The 15,137-nt window shown below is 39.1% G+C and overlaps 1 protein-coding gene across 6 annotated transcripts in view; it reads right to left on the minus strand.

Annotated features, from left to right (window-relative positions):
• Positions 1 to 405: 405 nt before the first annotated feature.
• The window catches only part of TC2N (tandem C2 domains, nuclear), a 30,764-nt gene continuing 16,032 nt past the window's right edge, over positions 406 to 15,137 (minus strand). For all 6 annotated transcript variants that reach the window (XM_066188675.1, XM_066188677.1, XM_066188674.1 and 3 more), the window contains exons 4-12: positions 13,365 to 13,529; positions 11,490 to 11,581; positions 10,800 to 10,875; positions 9,542 to 9,642; positions 8,736 to 8,852; positions 7,701 to 7,892; positions 5,635 to 5,749; positions 4,961 to 5,160; positions 406 to 2,720 (exon numbers count right to left, since the gene is read on the minus strand). In XM_066188675.1, coding sequence (XP_066044772.1) covers positions 2,610 to 2,720; positions 4,961 to 5,160; positions 5,635 to 5,749; positions 7,701 to 7,892; positions 8,736 to 8,852; positions 9,542 to 9,642; positions 10,800 to 10,875; positions 11,490 to 11,581; positions 13,365 to 13,529 — 1,169 coding nt within the window. In that variant the 3' untranslated portion in view covers positions 406 to 2,609. The remainder of the gene's footprint in view (positions 2,721 to 4,960; positions 5,161 to 5,634; positions 5,750 to 7,700; positions 7,893 to 8,735; positions 8,853 to 9,541; positions 9,643 to 10,799; positions 10,876 to 11,489; positions 11,582 to 13,364; positions 13,530 to 15,137) is intronic.

A 15,137-nucleotide genomic window follows, 5' to 3' on the forward strand; every position in this document is an offset into this window, starting at 1 on the left:
AACTTGGACGTAACAATCAAAATAGTGGCTGAGGATGCTTTACAGGGACAACATACAGCTGTGACCATTAGAAGAGTGTCCCAGGACACCTGTTTTTCCTTCTTCTGGCATATCCACTGTTAACTCATTGAATTCTTGCATGAATGCATGCCAAAGGCTGGGAATGAGCACAGGATGAAGCAGTGCCTTGGAGCAGTTCTACAGAATGCTGCATTACCTGCGTGCATCTTGCATGGAGAAGCTTTAGGGATCTCCTCTGTGTGTCAGCAGTTAACTCCCCTACAGACAGCACTACATGAAACAGTGTGTGTTAGCTGGCATTTTCTCAGAGGAAAAAGTAGGAATTGCACTTCACTTTGAGATGCTGCTAAAAATTAGTATAAACAATTGGGGAAAAAAGGAATATTTGCTGTTCATAGCTTTTATTATAAACATATAGATTAAATATCAACATAGAAGAAAAGAAAAAAAAAGACTAGTTAGGCCTTTAGAAGGGTAAGTGTCCTAAAACAGCCCCAGAAATCCATTTTATACAGCATCCATGGAGTTGGCAAACTCTGTAGAAACCACTGCTGTGGTAATTGAAATCTACAAAACACTGGGATATTCCCTGTCCTCTCTTTTAAACAGGACAGCATTCTGCATCAGGAAACAGTTAGTTTGCACTTTTGTTTATTGCCACAATGAATAAAATGTTCAGCCACAATGAATTAAAAAGATCCATGTATTCAAGTAAAGATACTCCAAAAATATCCGTTCAGCCCACTTCCTTTTTTCATTTTACCCAGCAGGCCAGGCTCTCCCGACTGTTTTAATTGGCTGAAAATTTGAATCAGTGTCAGTCAAGATCCTCTGGGCCTACTGGGAGCTTTGCAAAAAGAGCTAGAACCAATGTTTGTTCTCCAAGTAAGGTGCAAAGGCTTTTTTCAGTTCTTTTATAATGACTGGTCAAAAAGCAGAATATGTATGAGTCTGTGAAAATCCTTCTGTTTCCAAGATATTAAATTTCAACAACAACAATCTGGATGCTTGAAGTTTCAAAAGTTTCAATTATAAAAAAAGTAATTCTAAGTGCTTCCATTTTTTCCTGACACTCAAAGACAAAAAACTTGAAATAAAAATGCATGGAGGTCTATGCTTGAAGAGGATGTGCTCTGCTGTTACAGCTGTTTTCTCTGTTTCCTGTTTTCTCTGCTCACCATGTTCCTTTGCCTTCCAGCAGTGAGTGCTCTCACTGCCACTCTAGTTCCTGTCAGATGGTGGAATCAGATCCAGGCTATGAACAAAGGTAGATTTATTCAGCATCTATACAAACATACATATTTGTACAGTCCAGACAGCCAACAGTAAATATGTAAGCAGTGGAGTTAATGAAATATGTATGTAGTTTTTAATCAGGTAGTTGAAGTAGTGCAAATAGGTCTGTGCTTATAGATTTATACATTATCAATTATATACTTGGCATTTTCCCCCCTTAAAAATAACTGTGAATAAACACCTGAAAATATGGGAAGTAATAGAAAATATAATCTTGAGATTTTGTTGGAAAAATACAATTTGCAATAAAAAATATGGTAATTTCTTCTTACTAGAAACAAGTAATAAAAATATAATCCCACACGTAATTTTTTAGCATCCTAGATATGTAACAAATACTTCTGCAGTAGCAGCCCATCCTTTAAATCTGAATCCCTTACAGTGCTGCATTTTAACTAATATCAAAAAGCACCTAAGTCAGTAAATCTTTGCTTACTCCTTTGTACGTTAGCCTGTGTTTTGGCAACGTAAGCAAATGCTAGAGCATGTTGACTAGATAGGAAGTGGTTTACACATAAGTATTCTATATAAGAAAGCAATTTAAAAATACTGGTTCTGATCCTAGGCAGAGTCATTGCCTCTTTGTACTATTCCATTGATTCCAGCCAGAATTTACCCAAACAGAGCAAGTCTAGAGGGCCCCTCTTGTAATGATCACTAAGTCAGAGGAACTTTTATCTTTCCATCTCTCTGTTTTGAGAAAAAGATGGAGGCAACCCTTCTGAACAACCCTTCATCCAAAATGGAGATTAGGAAAGCCTGTGAGTACTGCCTTATTGTACTTTATGCCTTCTCCTGCTGCCACAGCTTCCCTACTTGCTCAGGCACATGTTATTCTGATCAAATGGTGTCAACAACCTCAGAGGCTCACAGATACCCAGAATCAAGCCACTGACATGATCCATACCCTGGACTTCGGAATCTGCCAAAGACAACACTGCAGATGAGCATGATGTCAGTGGCTAGTGAAACAGAGTTGATTCAAGCGGCTTCTCTCTGAAATTGAATTTCTGTGCTTTTATGAAGTCCAAAAGGGGCAAACTTCTTTTTTTCAAGAGGGATTTTGTGAAATCAAATGAGCACTTTTCCCAGTTCCTATGTCTTCTTTTTAATAGTATTTAGCCAGCGTTTCTCTTGGTGAAACTGAATTTTCCCTGTTTCCACAGAGGCATGATGCAGTGGAGAACTTCTGAAGAACTTGCACAGACAATATCTTTCTTTTTATTTATACTTTTTTAGACAGCATTTGAATTTCTGTAAAAACATCAGTTTCTGAATTTCATCTCCAGTCTTCAAGATGGACCAATGCTGTACCATTTAACAACAACTTTTTCAGGGTTTGCAATAGTATCTTTCCACTGCTCTGCTGCTTCACTGTTGCTGCTATCAGAGCTTAACCAGATCTGCGTTACGAGAAAAAAAAAAAAAAAAAGAGTTTACATGATATAACAAAACCCAGCATTTACTAGTTCCAAATAAATATAATGGAAGTGTAGAACAAGATGAAACGTATAGACTGTGACCAAAGCATAACAGCAACAAATACAGTCCTACTAGTCCTAACATTTTGGCTTTCAGCTGGGAACACAGGGAGTCTGTGTTTAAATTTAGCCTCTAAAACAGTTTAGAGAACCCACTACATAATAATGTTTCTGTACTTAATAAGATGTTTCAAGTGAAGCATTCCTTGCTGTACTCAAATGCACATGCTGGGGTGAGGGGCTCCCCAGGCCAGCGGCGGCTCTGTGTGTCCGGACACAATTGGCTCCAAGCCACGCAGCATCCGGCACGAGCTGTCCAGCATTTTCATGAGCATTTAAAATTGCACACTCCCGCAGCCAGGGCCAAACCTGCATTCCACAGAGGTTACTAACATGCCCATACCACACATAGTCACGTAGTAAGGGCCCGTTTCTTCTCAGTATTCAGTTAGTGGATAGTGGCCATTAAATGAGGAAATGAAGTACAAGTAGGAAATTTTCCCCCTTAACATTATCACCAGCCTCCATTGCCAAAAGAATTCTGCTTATGTAAGTAGGTAGTGTTATGTACAGGACTCTATTTCCTCAAGTCTTCCAAGAATGAGTCCTTTTAAGACTTCTCAGAAACCTTGACCATGAAGTACATTTAGCCTATACTGCTGGGGCATGAGTCCTCAAGAAGTGAGAATGTCTTCCAGAATACCACAGACAGCTGATGTTTCATCCACAGAGATTCAATGTACATCTTGCACATGATTAAAGACATGCCTGTAAAAGCAGCCTAATCTAAGTATTGTCTGCTTAGAACAGCATCCAATTAAACACCATTCTCTGAAGAACAAAATTAATAGATCCAGCTATATTCATTTTTTTCCAGCTACCCAGCCAATTGCTCAAAGTACATTTTTCCCTGAGCCATATTTTATGTCTTCATGTGTTATGTGGCAATATCTGCCTTCATGAGCTGAAACAACCTTTTCAAATAGCCTCTGAGGAGCACAAGTTTTCTTCCCCCTAAAAATAAGATCCACAATTAAATGTAACTCATCAGATTGAGATAACCTCACATATTGCTAGATGACTGCAAAATCATATTCAGTTATTTCCCCCCTAGGCAGTACAACTAAGAAGAACAATTTTTTACTTTTCCTATTTCAAATCTAATTCCACCAAGAGGAAGATGGGACATGTGCAACATGAGGTTACAAAAAATGGAGGAAGTTCATGTAACTCTTGCTGGCACATCATTTCTATTATCTTATGGCACATGAGCATCTCCTGTAGCCACATGTCTTCAGCAGGCACAAACACCATCACCAGAATAGGACAGTATAATTTTTTTGTACCTAAGGACAGCACAGTCCTCCATCTGACATGGGATGTTACATTTGGGGTCTCAAAAACAAGTCTACATTATTAATTCATGCATTTATTAAAATTCTGTAACTGCATCTAACTGGGTTAGGAAAAGCAGAGAGCATGAAGAACAGCTATGGCTCACTATGCCAAGAAGAAGAAAGACAGAAAGGACAGGAATGATGGTAAATTAGAACAAGCAGGGGAAGAGGATGGAGAGAATAATGAGACCAGACTACTGAGTTTTACGGTGGTTAAATAAATATGATCACACAAATGCTTTCTAACAGATACTACTGAAGTCATGTCTGTTAACTAAAAAAGAAGCTAAAAATATTTTGTGCTTGGACACTTCTGCTATTATTTGATCATACACAGACTATTGTACTGATTTCAGCATTGTTTTACCCAGGAAAGGAGTCTCATTGTAGCTGTAGGTACTTCCTTTTACATAGCCCTGTTGTGAGTGTATTGTTATGGTAAGCCAACCCTCCTCTTTTTGTACAGGACATTGTTGGTTATGGAGCTCCTGTAGATGCTATGTTTTTCTTTAGAAAGCTAAAGGCAATCAGGAGATCCTATAACTCTTGGAAGGAATCTGTCACAAAGGAATACCCATTTTCATGCTGGTGCATGTTTAAGAGCCCAGTACAATTTTTGTTTGGATTACATACAGAAGAGTTTAGTAGAATTTACTGTTTTGTTATATATCATCACCTCATTTAAAGTATTTTAAAATTCATACCAAGAAACCTGTGGAACTGGATTTTAAGTAAAGGGTATCAGGCTATTTAGCAGAAACCAACCTGTCCTAGGAAGTGTTTTCTTCTCACTGAGCTTTTGCTGTAGAGCTTGATGAGAAAGCTAATTCCTTGTTCTGCTTGGGTAACTGGAAAAGCCATCATTTCTCCCCACTTCACTTGGCCATTAGTGGACTTCAGAAGGCGAGTCTTCTTTTTATAGATGATTCCTTCTGTACTAAACATTCCAACTTTCACAAAGAAATCTAGCAGAAAAGGGAAGGAAAAAGGCATAGCACACAAAGGGTTACTCACAACACACCCAAAAAGGAACCAACAAGATCCATATGTATGCTTCAAATTGCATCAGTTTCTCAAAAGTCTGGCCAAAAGAACTCTACAATAGCTTTCCTGACTAGTCACACAAACAGAATATGTTCAGTAATGCTGGACTGATTAACACAGTATCCAAACAGCAAGTGCAAGCTAATGCTTTTGTATGTCGGGATTAATACTGAAATAAAAATCTTCCAAAATACATAAACACGCATCTTCAAACCAAACAAAATGTAATCAAGTAAGACATCTGGGAAAACAAGCCTTGGCAATGGAAATCTACCACACAATATGATAGTCTGAGGTTTGTAAAGAATGTTATGAATTGCCAACCTATTTGAGCAGCATTTTACCTGTTACAAATGCTTTCAGACAGGAGGCATGAAACACCTGATGTAACTTACTTGAAGACAGTGGCGTAGATGAAACAGGAAGGTTTTGTGCTTCAAGAATCTGTAACTGTATCCTCCTGTTTATTGCTTGAAAACAAGTTCCTATTTGAAGTTCTGCACGGCACACCTACAAGCAGAAGAATGTTGCCATAACATCTGGATTAAGTTGCTTATAAACTCAGGAACCACAGGAATTTTGTCATATGTTGGGCTCCCACATTTCTATCTGGGATTTCCTGGACAGAAATATAGGCATGTGTTGTATACAGAACCTGCAGATGCACAGTAAATGCATCTTGCACTTGTGATAGCTGCAGTACATGTGCTCCACTGATGAGCTGCTTATGTGTGGTGCACAATGGCACTCGTGGGCTGCAGCCAGGGATACTGGCCAAATCACCTAGTCCTCAGTATTTACCTGGTACAGATTCTGCAGTGGTAAGAGCAGACACATACAGGGAAAACCAGATGTGCCATTGCAACTTTACTAAATCTGGGTGTGGAAGTGAGAGAGTACATAAGCTCTACTCACACAAAAAAACCTTTGGAGTTCCCCTCCCACACTTTTGAATTTTGCAATATGGAGATATAAGCAATGTTTTCCATAGACACAAGCCCCTGTCACTTAATGTCATGAGTGCTTAGAGTGACTGCATACTGTGTAGTTTCCTGTGTTATGAAAGTACTTGTGTTTGCCATGCCTACACACACACATACACCACTGCCACACACAGTGTATGTATCAACATCTCCAGTCTGATTCTTGGGGTTATTTGAGAATTTTTGCCAGTGGAAAAGTTGCACTGAGTCATCCTCTTTGCTCTCCTGTCACACTCTAATGTCCTCAGAACACTGTAAGAGCAGCAGGAAAAGGCCAATGGAGACCCAGCTTTACTGACAGCCTTCATTTAAATGAACTCCGCTAGTCTTTGTTGCCTTCAAGTTTTAATGCACTTCAATGAACCGAAATGCACTAAGCAAGAGATCAACAGGTTAGATAAAGAAAGTTCAGGCCCCAGTTCATCAAAGAGACCCAAATTCTCTTTATCGCTCAGCCAGAAAATTTCTGTGTGACTTTGAGAAGGAAGCCACTTAGTCAACTCTGAGCTTTGGCTTTCTGTTGGCAGAGAGAGTAGGGTTCGCTTCCTCACAGGGTACTACAGGGATGAATCCCAGAGTGTCTGGAGAGCTCTTGAATATAATGATGATGAAAGCCAACACAGCCTGAGAATCTATGAGATGATTCAGAAATTTACACTGAGATGAAGTGCTTTCTAAACCAGCTTCCTCTGTGACTTTATCTCACTGCTTTTGAAGAAATATGGTTATTCACATTACAACTAAAAAATGTCAAGTGTAACTTATGTTAGAAATCAAGAGTATCATTCATATTACTCAGACACACTTAAATAAGGTTTGCTTTTGAATTGCTAATTCAAGTCTAATTTGTTGAAAATACAAATGTCTAGACACAATCTATAAAAGAAACAAACAAAGTGAGGGTAGGGGGAAAGGAAATCCCACTGCAAAAACCACCTGCTTCTTATTACACTAATGGAAATAAACTGTCTGAATTATTACTTCACAGCATGCAATCTGAACATTAAATATATGGCTGTCTCTGCAGTTTCAGGCCACTGATGATCTTAGCACTTTTCTTCCATAACAAAAGCAGATTCCATTTGCTCTGAGCTCTTGCTGTGAGTCCTAAGGATCTTCTGATGATTTTTTGGTCAGAAATGACAATTACCCGGTGTTCTTTGCTGAACATTTCCCCAGAATGTCCCTCCCTCAAGCTGTGAGCCATGGTGTGGAAGAGCTTGCTCTAGCTCTTTTCCTAGAAACATCTGCAGTTTATGACCAGAACAGCTATGTGCAGAGTTCAAAAGTCTGCATTTTTTCCCCATCAAAATGCCTTTCTCCAAGGAAGCAGGGGAAAAAAAAAAAAAAAAAAAAAAAAAAAAAAAAAAAAAAAAAAAGGAACCCCTCTAGTTTTTACTACTGAATTATTTTACTTTCACTTCCAGCAACCCTTTCCAGGTGAGTTAAGAACATACTTTCAGAGTATTGGCACTTACAGGTGCTTTGGAAGGAGGAGATATATCCAGCCAATGATTTGACTCCTGTGAGCTCAGCTCCCGCAGTGCCAAGGAACATTCTCCAATAGTTTTTTTCCTGGGAGTCTGTGTCTGGATTTTAAATACCAATCTGACAGCCTGCAGGCTTTGCAGTTTAATAGCAAAAACAAAAGTTTCCAGAAATTCAATGTCCTAGAAAGAAAAACAGATGAGTAACATCATCATTTTAAGAGAATCCCACTGAGCCCAAAACCTAAAAACTAAAGCATCCTGGTTCTATAGTCACTGCTCCTGACTACCACTTCAGGTTGTCATGGAAAAGTGTGCTTTTGTAGTGCACCCACACTTACCCCTGAATTGTCACACCCTGACAGGGCGAAAGTTCTGGATTATTTTTCACTACCATAACAAGTTGTGCCATTTCTTCTGGAGGTTTACAACAGCGCACACACATTGTCGTAACAGATTCTCTAACCTTTTGCTGAAGTCCCTCCAGCAATTTCTATTTTCTTTCACCTTTGACTCACATTATGGGAGATTTATGTTGCTTTACCTTCCAATCCCCTTAATATTCCTTTACTGCCACTATCAGGAATCTTGTCTTATGTGATCAATTTTTACTATTTTCTGTAGAGACAAAGTGTGAATATTGTCTCCTGCCAGATGAGAGGCAGTACCTCAGCTACCTTCCCTGGGATGAGTGTGGACCCACAGGTGTGCCCAGTCTTCCTCTGGTCCCCCACCACAGAGGTGCCACAGCCATGGTTCAGTCCCCTCTGAGCATATCTGTCCCGCCAGCTTGTGAGAGAAGCAGGGCAAGAGTACAATGCAAGACAGGATATAGGGGGAGGAAGTGAAATAAGGCTTTTAATAGGATTTTGAGAAGTTGGGGGAAGTAAAACACACCTAGGCAGTTACCACAGCAATTATGGCACATGAGTGGAAGTCTGGTCCATTTTAAAAATCCACTTACATGTCACATTTATTTTTTTGTGGGGAAAAATGTTTCTCAGTATTTTGCATGCCTCTACTTACGTTGCAGCCCTCCTTGGCAGAAGATTTGAAATGCACTGGCTTGGGCAGTGTGAGAATTCCCTTGACACAGATACGAGGATTATCCCCACAGCTAGAAGGCCAGGTCAGGTCTTTGCACTGCAACATTGAAAACAGTCAGTTTAGACAATGCAAGATATACCACCTGAAGAAGTTACAAGTTTTCTGTCTACTCAGAACTCCACTGCCTGAAAATTAGTCACAGTTTCTGGAAGTATATAAAACAACCAGCAAAACAGTATCACATTTGCTGATGAAAAAAGCCTCAAGAAGCTAGGTGTCCTCAAAGTTCTATTAGGGTTCTGCCCTGAAGGAACTGTTAGATTTAAAGTCATAGAATCACAGAAATCACCTCCACAGCTGGTCCCATTTACTGCCTTCAAATTTCCACAGGAAAAATGTCCATAGCAAGACCAGCCTACGACCAGCTCAGCTTTCTAATTTGGGCTGAATAGTTCCTCACTTCACAACTGGAACATTTGTTAACATATGTTTAGTAACAGAAGGATATATATATATATTATTTCTTCTTATTGACTGCAGCAGAACAGAAATTGCCACAGAAAAAAATTAAAGGAGAGGGAGATGCTTTGAAGCCTAGTATTACATTTGACTGAACTACTTTTATATTAACACTTAGAAATAATTTTAGTTTTTTCCTAAAAGTATTCATTGAAGTAACATAGAGACAAATTTTATGGCAATTACCACTGAGTATAGTAGAATAGTCATTGATTATTAAATAGCCATTCTTTGAATAAATAACCAACTTATTTATATTTGCTTACATGTAAAACTGTGATCCAAATCTGTTCTACAGAAGAAACATAACACAACTTCACATTCAGTCTTCCAAAGTCTCGTTCATCACCTGATAATGTAATAGTATCTATGGAAGAAAGCCAATAAATAGTTTTAGAAGTAATGCAGTATCTTAAAAGTTCACTCCAGAAGTAAGGGAGCTCATTAGTAGGTGGACTGCTTATCTTTGCAAACTTCTCTCAAAATAACTTTGAAATATTATAACACCTACATTTCAAGGACAAAATATCCACCCAGTCTAGTAACCTGACCTTCTGCATGGCTAAAAGCCCTCAATTTCATGGAGTTGAATCATGTAATCATAGAATATCCTGAGTTGGAACAGACCTTTAAGGATCACAGAAGTTCAACTTCTGGCCCTCCACAGGAGACCACACCAAGAATCACACCATGTGCCTGGGTTATCTCTACTGAATTTAATAACTTGTGTTATACTTAAACAACTCTTAGAAAGGAAAAAAGCATGTTCCTTAGACACCCAGAAGACATTTATATCCTATCACTTCCCTTAATCTCTTTCACTGTTAAGTTTATAAATATGCCTCTTCTTTATCTTTCTCAAATTTCAATTCCAGTCTAGTAAACATTTAACTATTATGCTGTCTCCAAGTCAGAAGAGCCATTAATATGCAGCAGTCATTACTGGAACCAGATCATTGCCTCAGTCTTCTTTTAGAAGGAGACTGGGTCAAACTTTGACTTATAGCAGGGTGACTTTTGTGGAGACTTGATTCACTTTTGAGAGTTTATTTTACTGTATCTCCACATCTTCAGCATTCTTTCATAAATAAGGATACTGAGTTTGCATGCAATATTCTTGTCTAATTACCAGTGTAACATGGGTATTGGATTTCAGGCACTTCACACAGAGAAATACTGATACATGAGAAAGGACTAGACCTGGGACCTAGGGCTGCATTCTATCCTAATACAGTGTCTGTAATTTCTTAGTTCACTTGGGTAGTAAATCCAAGTATGAATTTCTCAAAAGCATGAGAACTTCTCAAAGTCTTATTTGCTCAATCTCCAGACAACAGGACAGTGCAAGTTCGAAACTCTTAATTTCTAATTGCCTAGTCATCTCCAGCTGACCTGCTAGTCAGGGTCATCTCAAAAAAAAAAAACCCAAACCAAGCAGAAACATCAACAGCAGAGTAGAAACAGCTTAATGTTTCATGTGCAGAGGGAAATATTTCATTACAAGGTAAACAAACAAAACATTACCCAGACTCCTGTTACTGCCTTGCGAATCCTTCCTGGAAGAGGTACTGCTAGGTACACTGGAGACTGAGTCGTATCTCTGGGGACAGGAAAAAAGTAATCACTTAATTCAGAGCAACAGATGCAAAACCCAGAGATTATACCATCAGACAAGATACAATGAAAACTAAATGCTTCATTTCAAATAATTGCCTAATTCCTTACTAGTTTCTTGATCCAGCAGCATGCAATTACTATTTTGATCCAACGAGCTAATAGAGGATCCGTTTGACCAGCAGAAATTTTTTTTGCTCATGAATATATACACAACTTCATTTCTATGTAAGACGTGATTATTATAGAAAAAAATCAAACAAACAAATGCAGTGTTTTGTGTCAATGGAAACTTCCAGTGTTCCACTTTTCAATTGATGGGAGAAACCACAAGATGATGAACCATGACATGCTGTCTGTCCTGTCCTGCCTGACAGCCTACTCGGGTTTCTCAACAGCCCTGCTAGACCAGAACGGCAAATGTCAGACACCAGGAAAAAGCCTCTTGAAGTTGGTCAAGATGCTGAAATTTTCCCTCTAGTCCTCCCAGTGTACAGTGCAATGCCCTCCAGTGCTTACTTTGGAAACATAATGCAGTGGGAACAGAGTCACTGAGTATGCTGAGTTTTCAGTATAACCTTGGTTACAAGGGGAACTCACCCTCATGAATCGGTGAGGTGGGTTCCTGAGATCAAACATCGAACGGCTTACATCAAGGGATCCAGGCAAAGCACTGGGTCTTAAATCACTAACTAATAAGACAAAGAGAACAATAAAAATCACATTAGCATCACTGCTAGGAAAAAAACTCAAGTAAGAATAACTTTCACAAACTGCTGGAAATTATCTGCTCAATTCCACAGATTACAAATGACCATAATGGTTTAAAGGCAGCATGATCTGCTGTTCCTAGTAACATTTTCCAGGAACATGGGGATAGGGCACGGGTGAAGAGATGGTGTCTTATTCAAAAAGTTAAATTTTTAGTGAAAAAAAATGTCAATTTTTATACAGAAAGCTGTCTGTAAAATACAAAAAAGCAGAAAGATTTTAACCCTAAAAATATGTTGTTTACCCATAATAAGCAGAATTTCAGAAAAACATTAATGAATTTACTTTTCAGTGTGTTGGTGTGGAGGTTTTTTTTTTAAGATGAAGAGAAGGGGCTTCACATTAAAATTCAAGAATTTAATTTTGTACCTTCCAAATAAACACATTTTGTAGTTCTAAACCCACACACATGAAAAATATCATAGCACTCACTGTGACAAAACTAGACTTAGAGTTTTGCTTTATTAGTCTATAGATGCACATGAAGTTCTAAGTTCTGAAACAGCTGTCAAAAAACTCTGAAGGAAAAAAGACTTTTAGAACTTTTAGAACTTTACTCTGGACACACTAGAATAACCTTTCTTGTGTTTAAACTTACTAAAAAAACCCTAGAAAAGCGTTCACTTCGCTTGAAGAAAAATGGAAAAAGAGATGATGAACTGAAGGGAAGATGTTCAAGACAGTTTAATAAAACCCATTTGGCCCCCACCACAGGTGCTTACAAAAGCCTGCTAAAACCATATGTATTAAAGGCTGCTAAAATTCTACGTGTGTTTTGTTCTCTTAAAAAATATATGGAATAGTCTTTTCATGTAGTCTCTATGGTGATACAGATTCTGAATTATTTTAAAACAGGACACAGACTGAGACATTTTCCCCCAGCTGAAAATAAGAATGCTATACCATTCTAAATAAAACATCTTTAAAAACGTGAGCTGTTGCCAGCTTCTGATTTCATGGAGAGTGTGTACCTTTCCTGGAGTTTTTGAGCTTTCTGAATGAATTTGCCTTAGCAATCACAAGCAACAACTAGTCATTTACCTCAGTCTGAACAGCATTTATTATAGGATACATACACCAAAAAACAGCACCGAAGACAATTTTTACCTAGGTAGCCAAACACTTTCTATCTAAACTTTTACTGCCTTGCAGCCCTCCCTCATTCTTACACACACTGAGAAGTGGGGACACTGCTGTAGCTTCAAAAGCAAACTACAAAAGAAGTCAGCACATGGCATTGTGCCCCATTTTGCACCTGCTCTTATCATCTGCTCCTGAATGTTTTTTGGTGTTCTTCTCCCCATATGCGTACTCCTCAGGCACTCCTCCTACTCAACATACTGCCTGGCTTCCTTTTCCATCTCCCTCACTTCCCTTACTGGTCGCTGCAATCTCCAGTACTGCATCCTGGTCTGGATCAGAGGCAGCTACAGGATCTCACTTTGGCAATTTCTCTACCTTTGTGTGATGCATGCAAGCCTTGTTAAACCCCTAAAAGACAAAAAGTAACAGTGCAGCTGAAAATTAAGAAGAGCTGGCTCTGCAGATTGATTCACCAACCGAGGAGTGTCTGTAGCACACCGACTGGCTTGACAACTGCTATAACCAAACAAGTCTTTTGCAGACTAATGGCTTTTATTCCTCTTACCTACAAATCCCAAAAAAGGGAGGAAGACAGAGAAGCAAGGGTGTGGTCCTTCTCACCTGATCCATATAATTTCCGACTATCTGGTTTTGCCTGGAAGCGCCTGATGAGATCTGGTGAGACGCGATGCTCCAGATAGAAGGGGTTGTAGATGTCATAGCGGGGCCACTGGTACACGCCGTGCAGCTCTGCCTTCCGCTCACCAAACGAGGCCCTGGCTGACTCTGTGGAGCACAAGTAAACATCCAATGCAAGAGTTCCAGACATAACACATGCTGACTGGCTTCATAAGGCAGGCAGAGTGCCTTCAGGGCAAGGGACAAAATATTTCAATATTATCTACTTTGGGTAAAGGGGGGAAAAAAAAAGAAAAAGAAAATACACATTCACATTATGTCAGGTTTCCACAGTGTGTGAGCAAACACTGGAATTAAACTGGCCATAAAAAACTATGCATACTCCCTCTTGGGGTTTTACAGTAAATGCCTAAGTAGTTAAAATACAGAAGACTCCAAAGACAGACAGCAAGACACAAGTTAACACGAAAAGTAGCACTCTGTGTACAGAAAACCTCCAAAACTATTTAGTTACCTACCCTAGCATATTCTTACTGAACTAATGGACCTTCAGGAAGATCTTGTATGGAAAGCTAATGCAGTTTGTGACTGCAGTCTCCTTATCTATTTTCCATGGCAAGTCTGTCGATGATAAAATCACTGGTCCAAAATTACTTGAATTGTTGGCTGAGGCATAAGTAGACATATCTGAGACTGCTGAATCCCAGCCCTTTACTCAGCTCATAATAGTTTCAGAAAAAACATGTATGCCTTGGTCAGCAAAACAGTGGAGAACACTGCTGTAGTTCTTTACTGTCTGGACTGGAAAGAAGCCATATGTAACAGCACATTAGAGAATGGGGTGACCTGGATTCTGCCAAACTCTGGTATTTGCTTCCTTCACTTCACCTTCCTGGACTTCAACCAATCTCTTGAAAAGTTCTTTACCCCACAATAAAGTGCCTTCAGTTCTGCAAGTGTCTTGCACTATAAGAGGCAAACTACCACTGCTCAAGAGTCCACTCCTGCAGGTGTTAGTAAAGTAAAAAAACTAAAACACTGAGATGGAGCATGGGCAGTGATAAAGCAAGAATGCAAGCACAATGGGCCTGAGCATGACGTAAATAAGGATGAACACTAAAAGTGAGGCCACAAAGAATTGCTACACAGCAGATGATGGGAAATCCAGTGTTCCAGACCAGGAGCACACTTCTTCCTGCTAGCTTACTTCTGTGAGAGCATGAGACACACTGCAGTGAGCACTGAAGAGAAAGGCTGCCAGAACTTAATTGCTTTCAGAAGGGTTGCCAAGAGCTAACACAGAGCATGTCCTGTTTCACTAAAGGAAAATGGCCAGACATGCATAGAAAATGGTGAGGAACTGAGAGCAGGACTTGGACTTCTACAGATATTTAACAACGGTCTAAGAAAAAAGTACTCTGAATACAGTTTTTGAGTATGCTGGTGCTTTTGCTAATGTGAAAAAAGAATGACAGCACACTTCACTCTGTTTAGTAAATCTCCTTAAAAAGTAAACACTGCATTTTTAAACACTACTTTATGCAGCTTAAAGCTGTACTTTAAAAAAATAGTATTTATATTTGGAAAGAGAAATGAAAGTTGCCTACTTGACATAAGAGTCACTTTTCAAATATTTGTTCAAAAATTTAAAATATTTGCTCTAGAGAGTCAATTATGAAGAGTCAGGTCATCTTGCCAGGAGATCTAACAGCTTGCAACCTAAAGGGCCACTCTGTACACCAGGACCCTCAGAAA

The sequence above is a fragment of the Chamaea fasciata genome, unplaced genomic scaffold, assembly GCF_029207755.1.
Source record: "Chamaea fasciata isolate MVZ Bird 193981 ecotype frontalis unplaced genomic scaffold, bChaFas1.0.hap1 SCAF_7, whole genome shotgun sequence".
In the NCBI taxonomy this organism is placed as follows: Eukaryota; Metazoa; Chordata; class Aves; order Passeriformes; family Sylviidae; genus Chamaea; species Chamaea fasciata.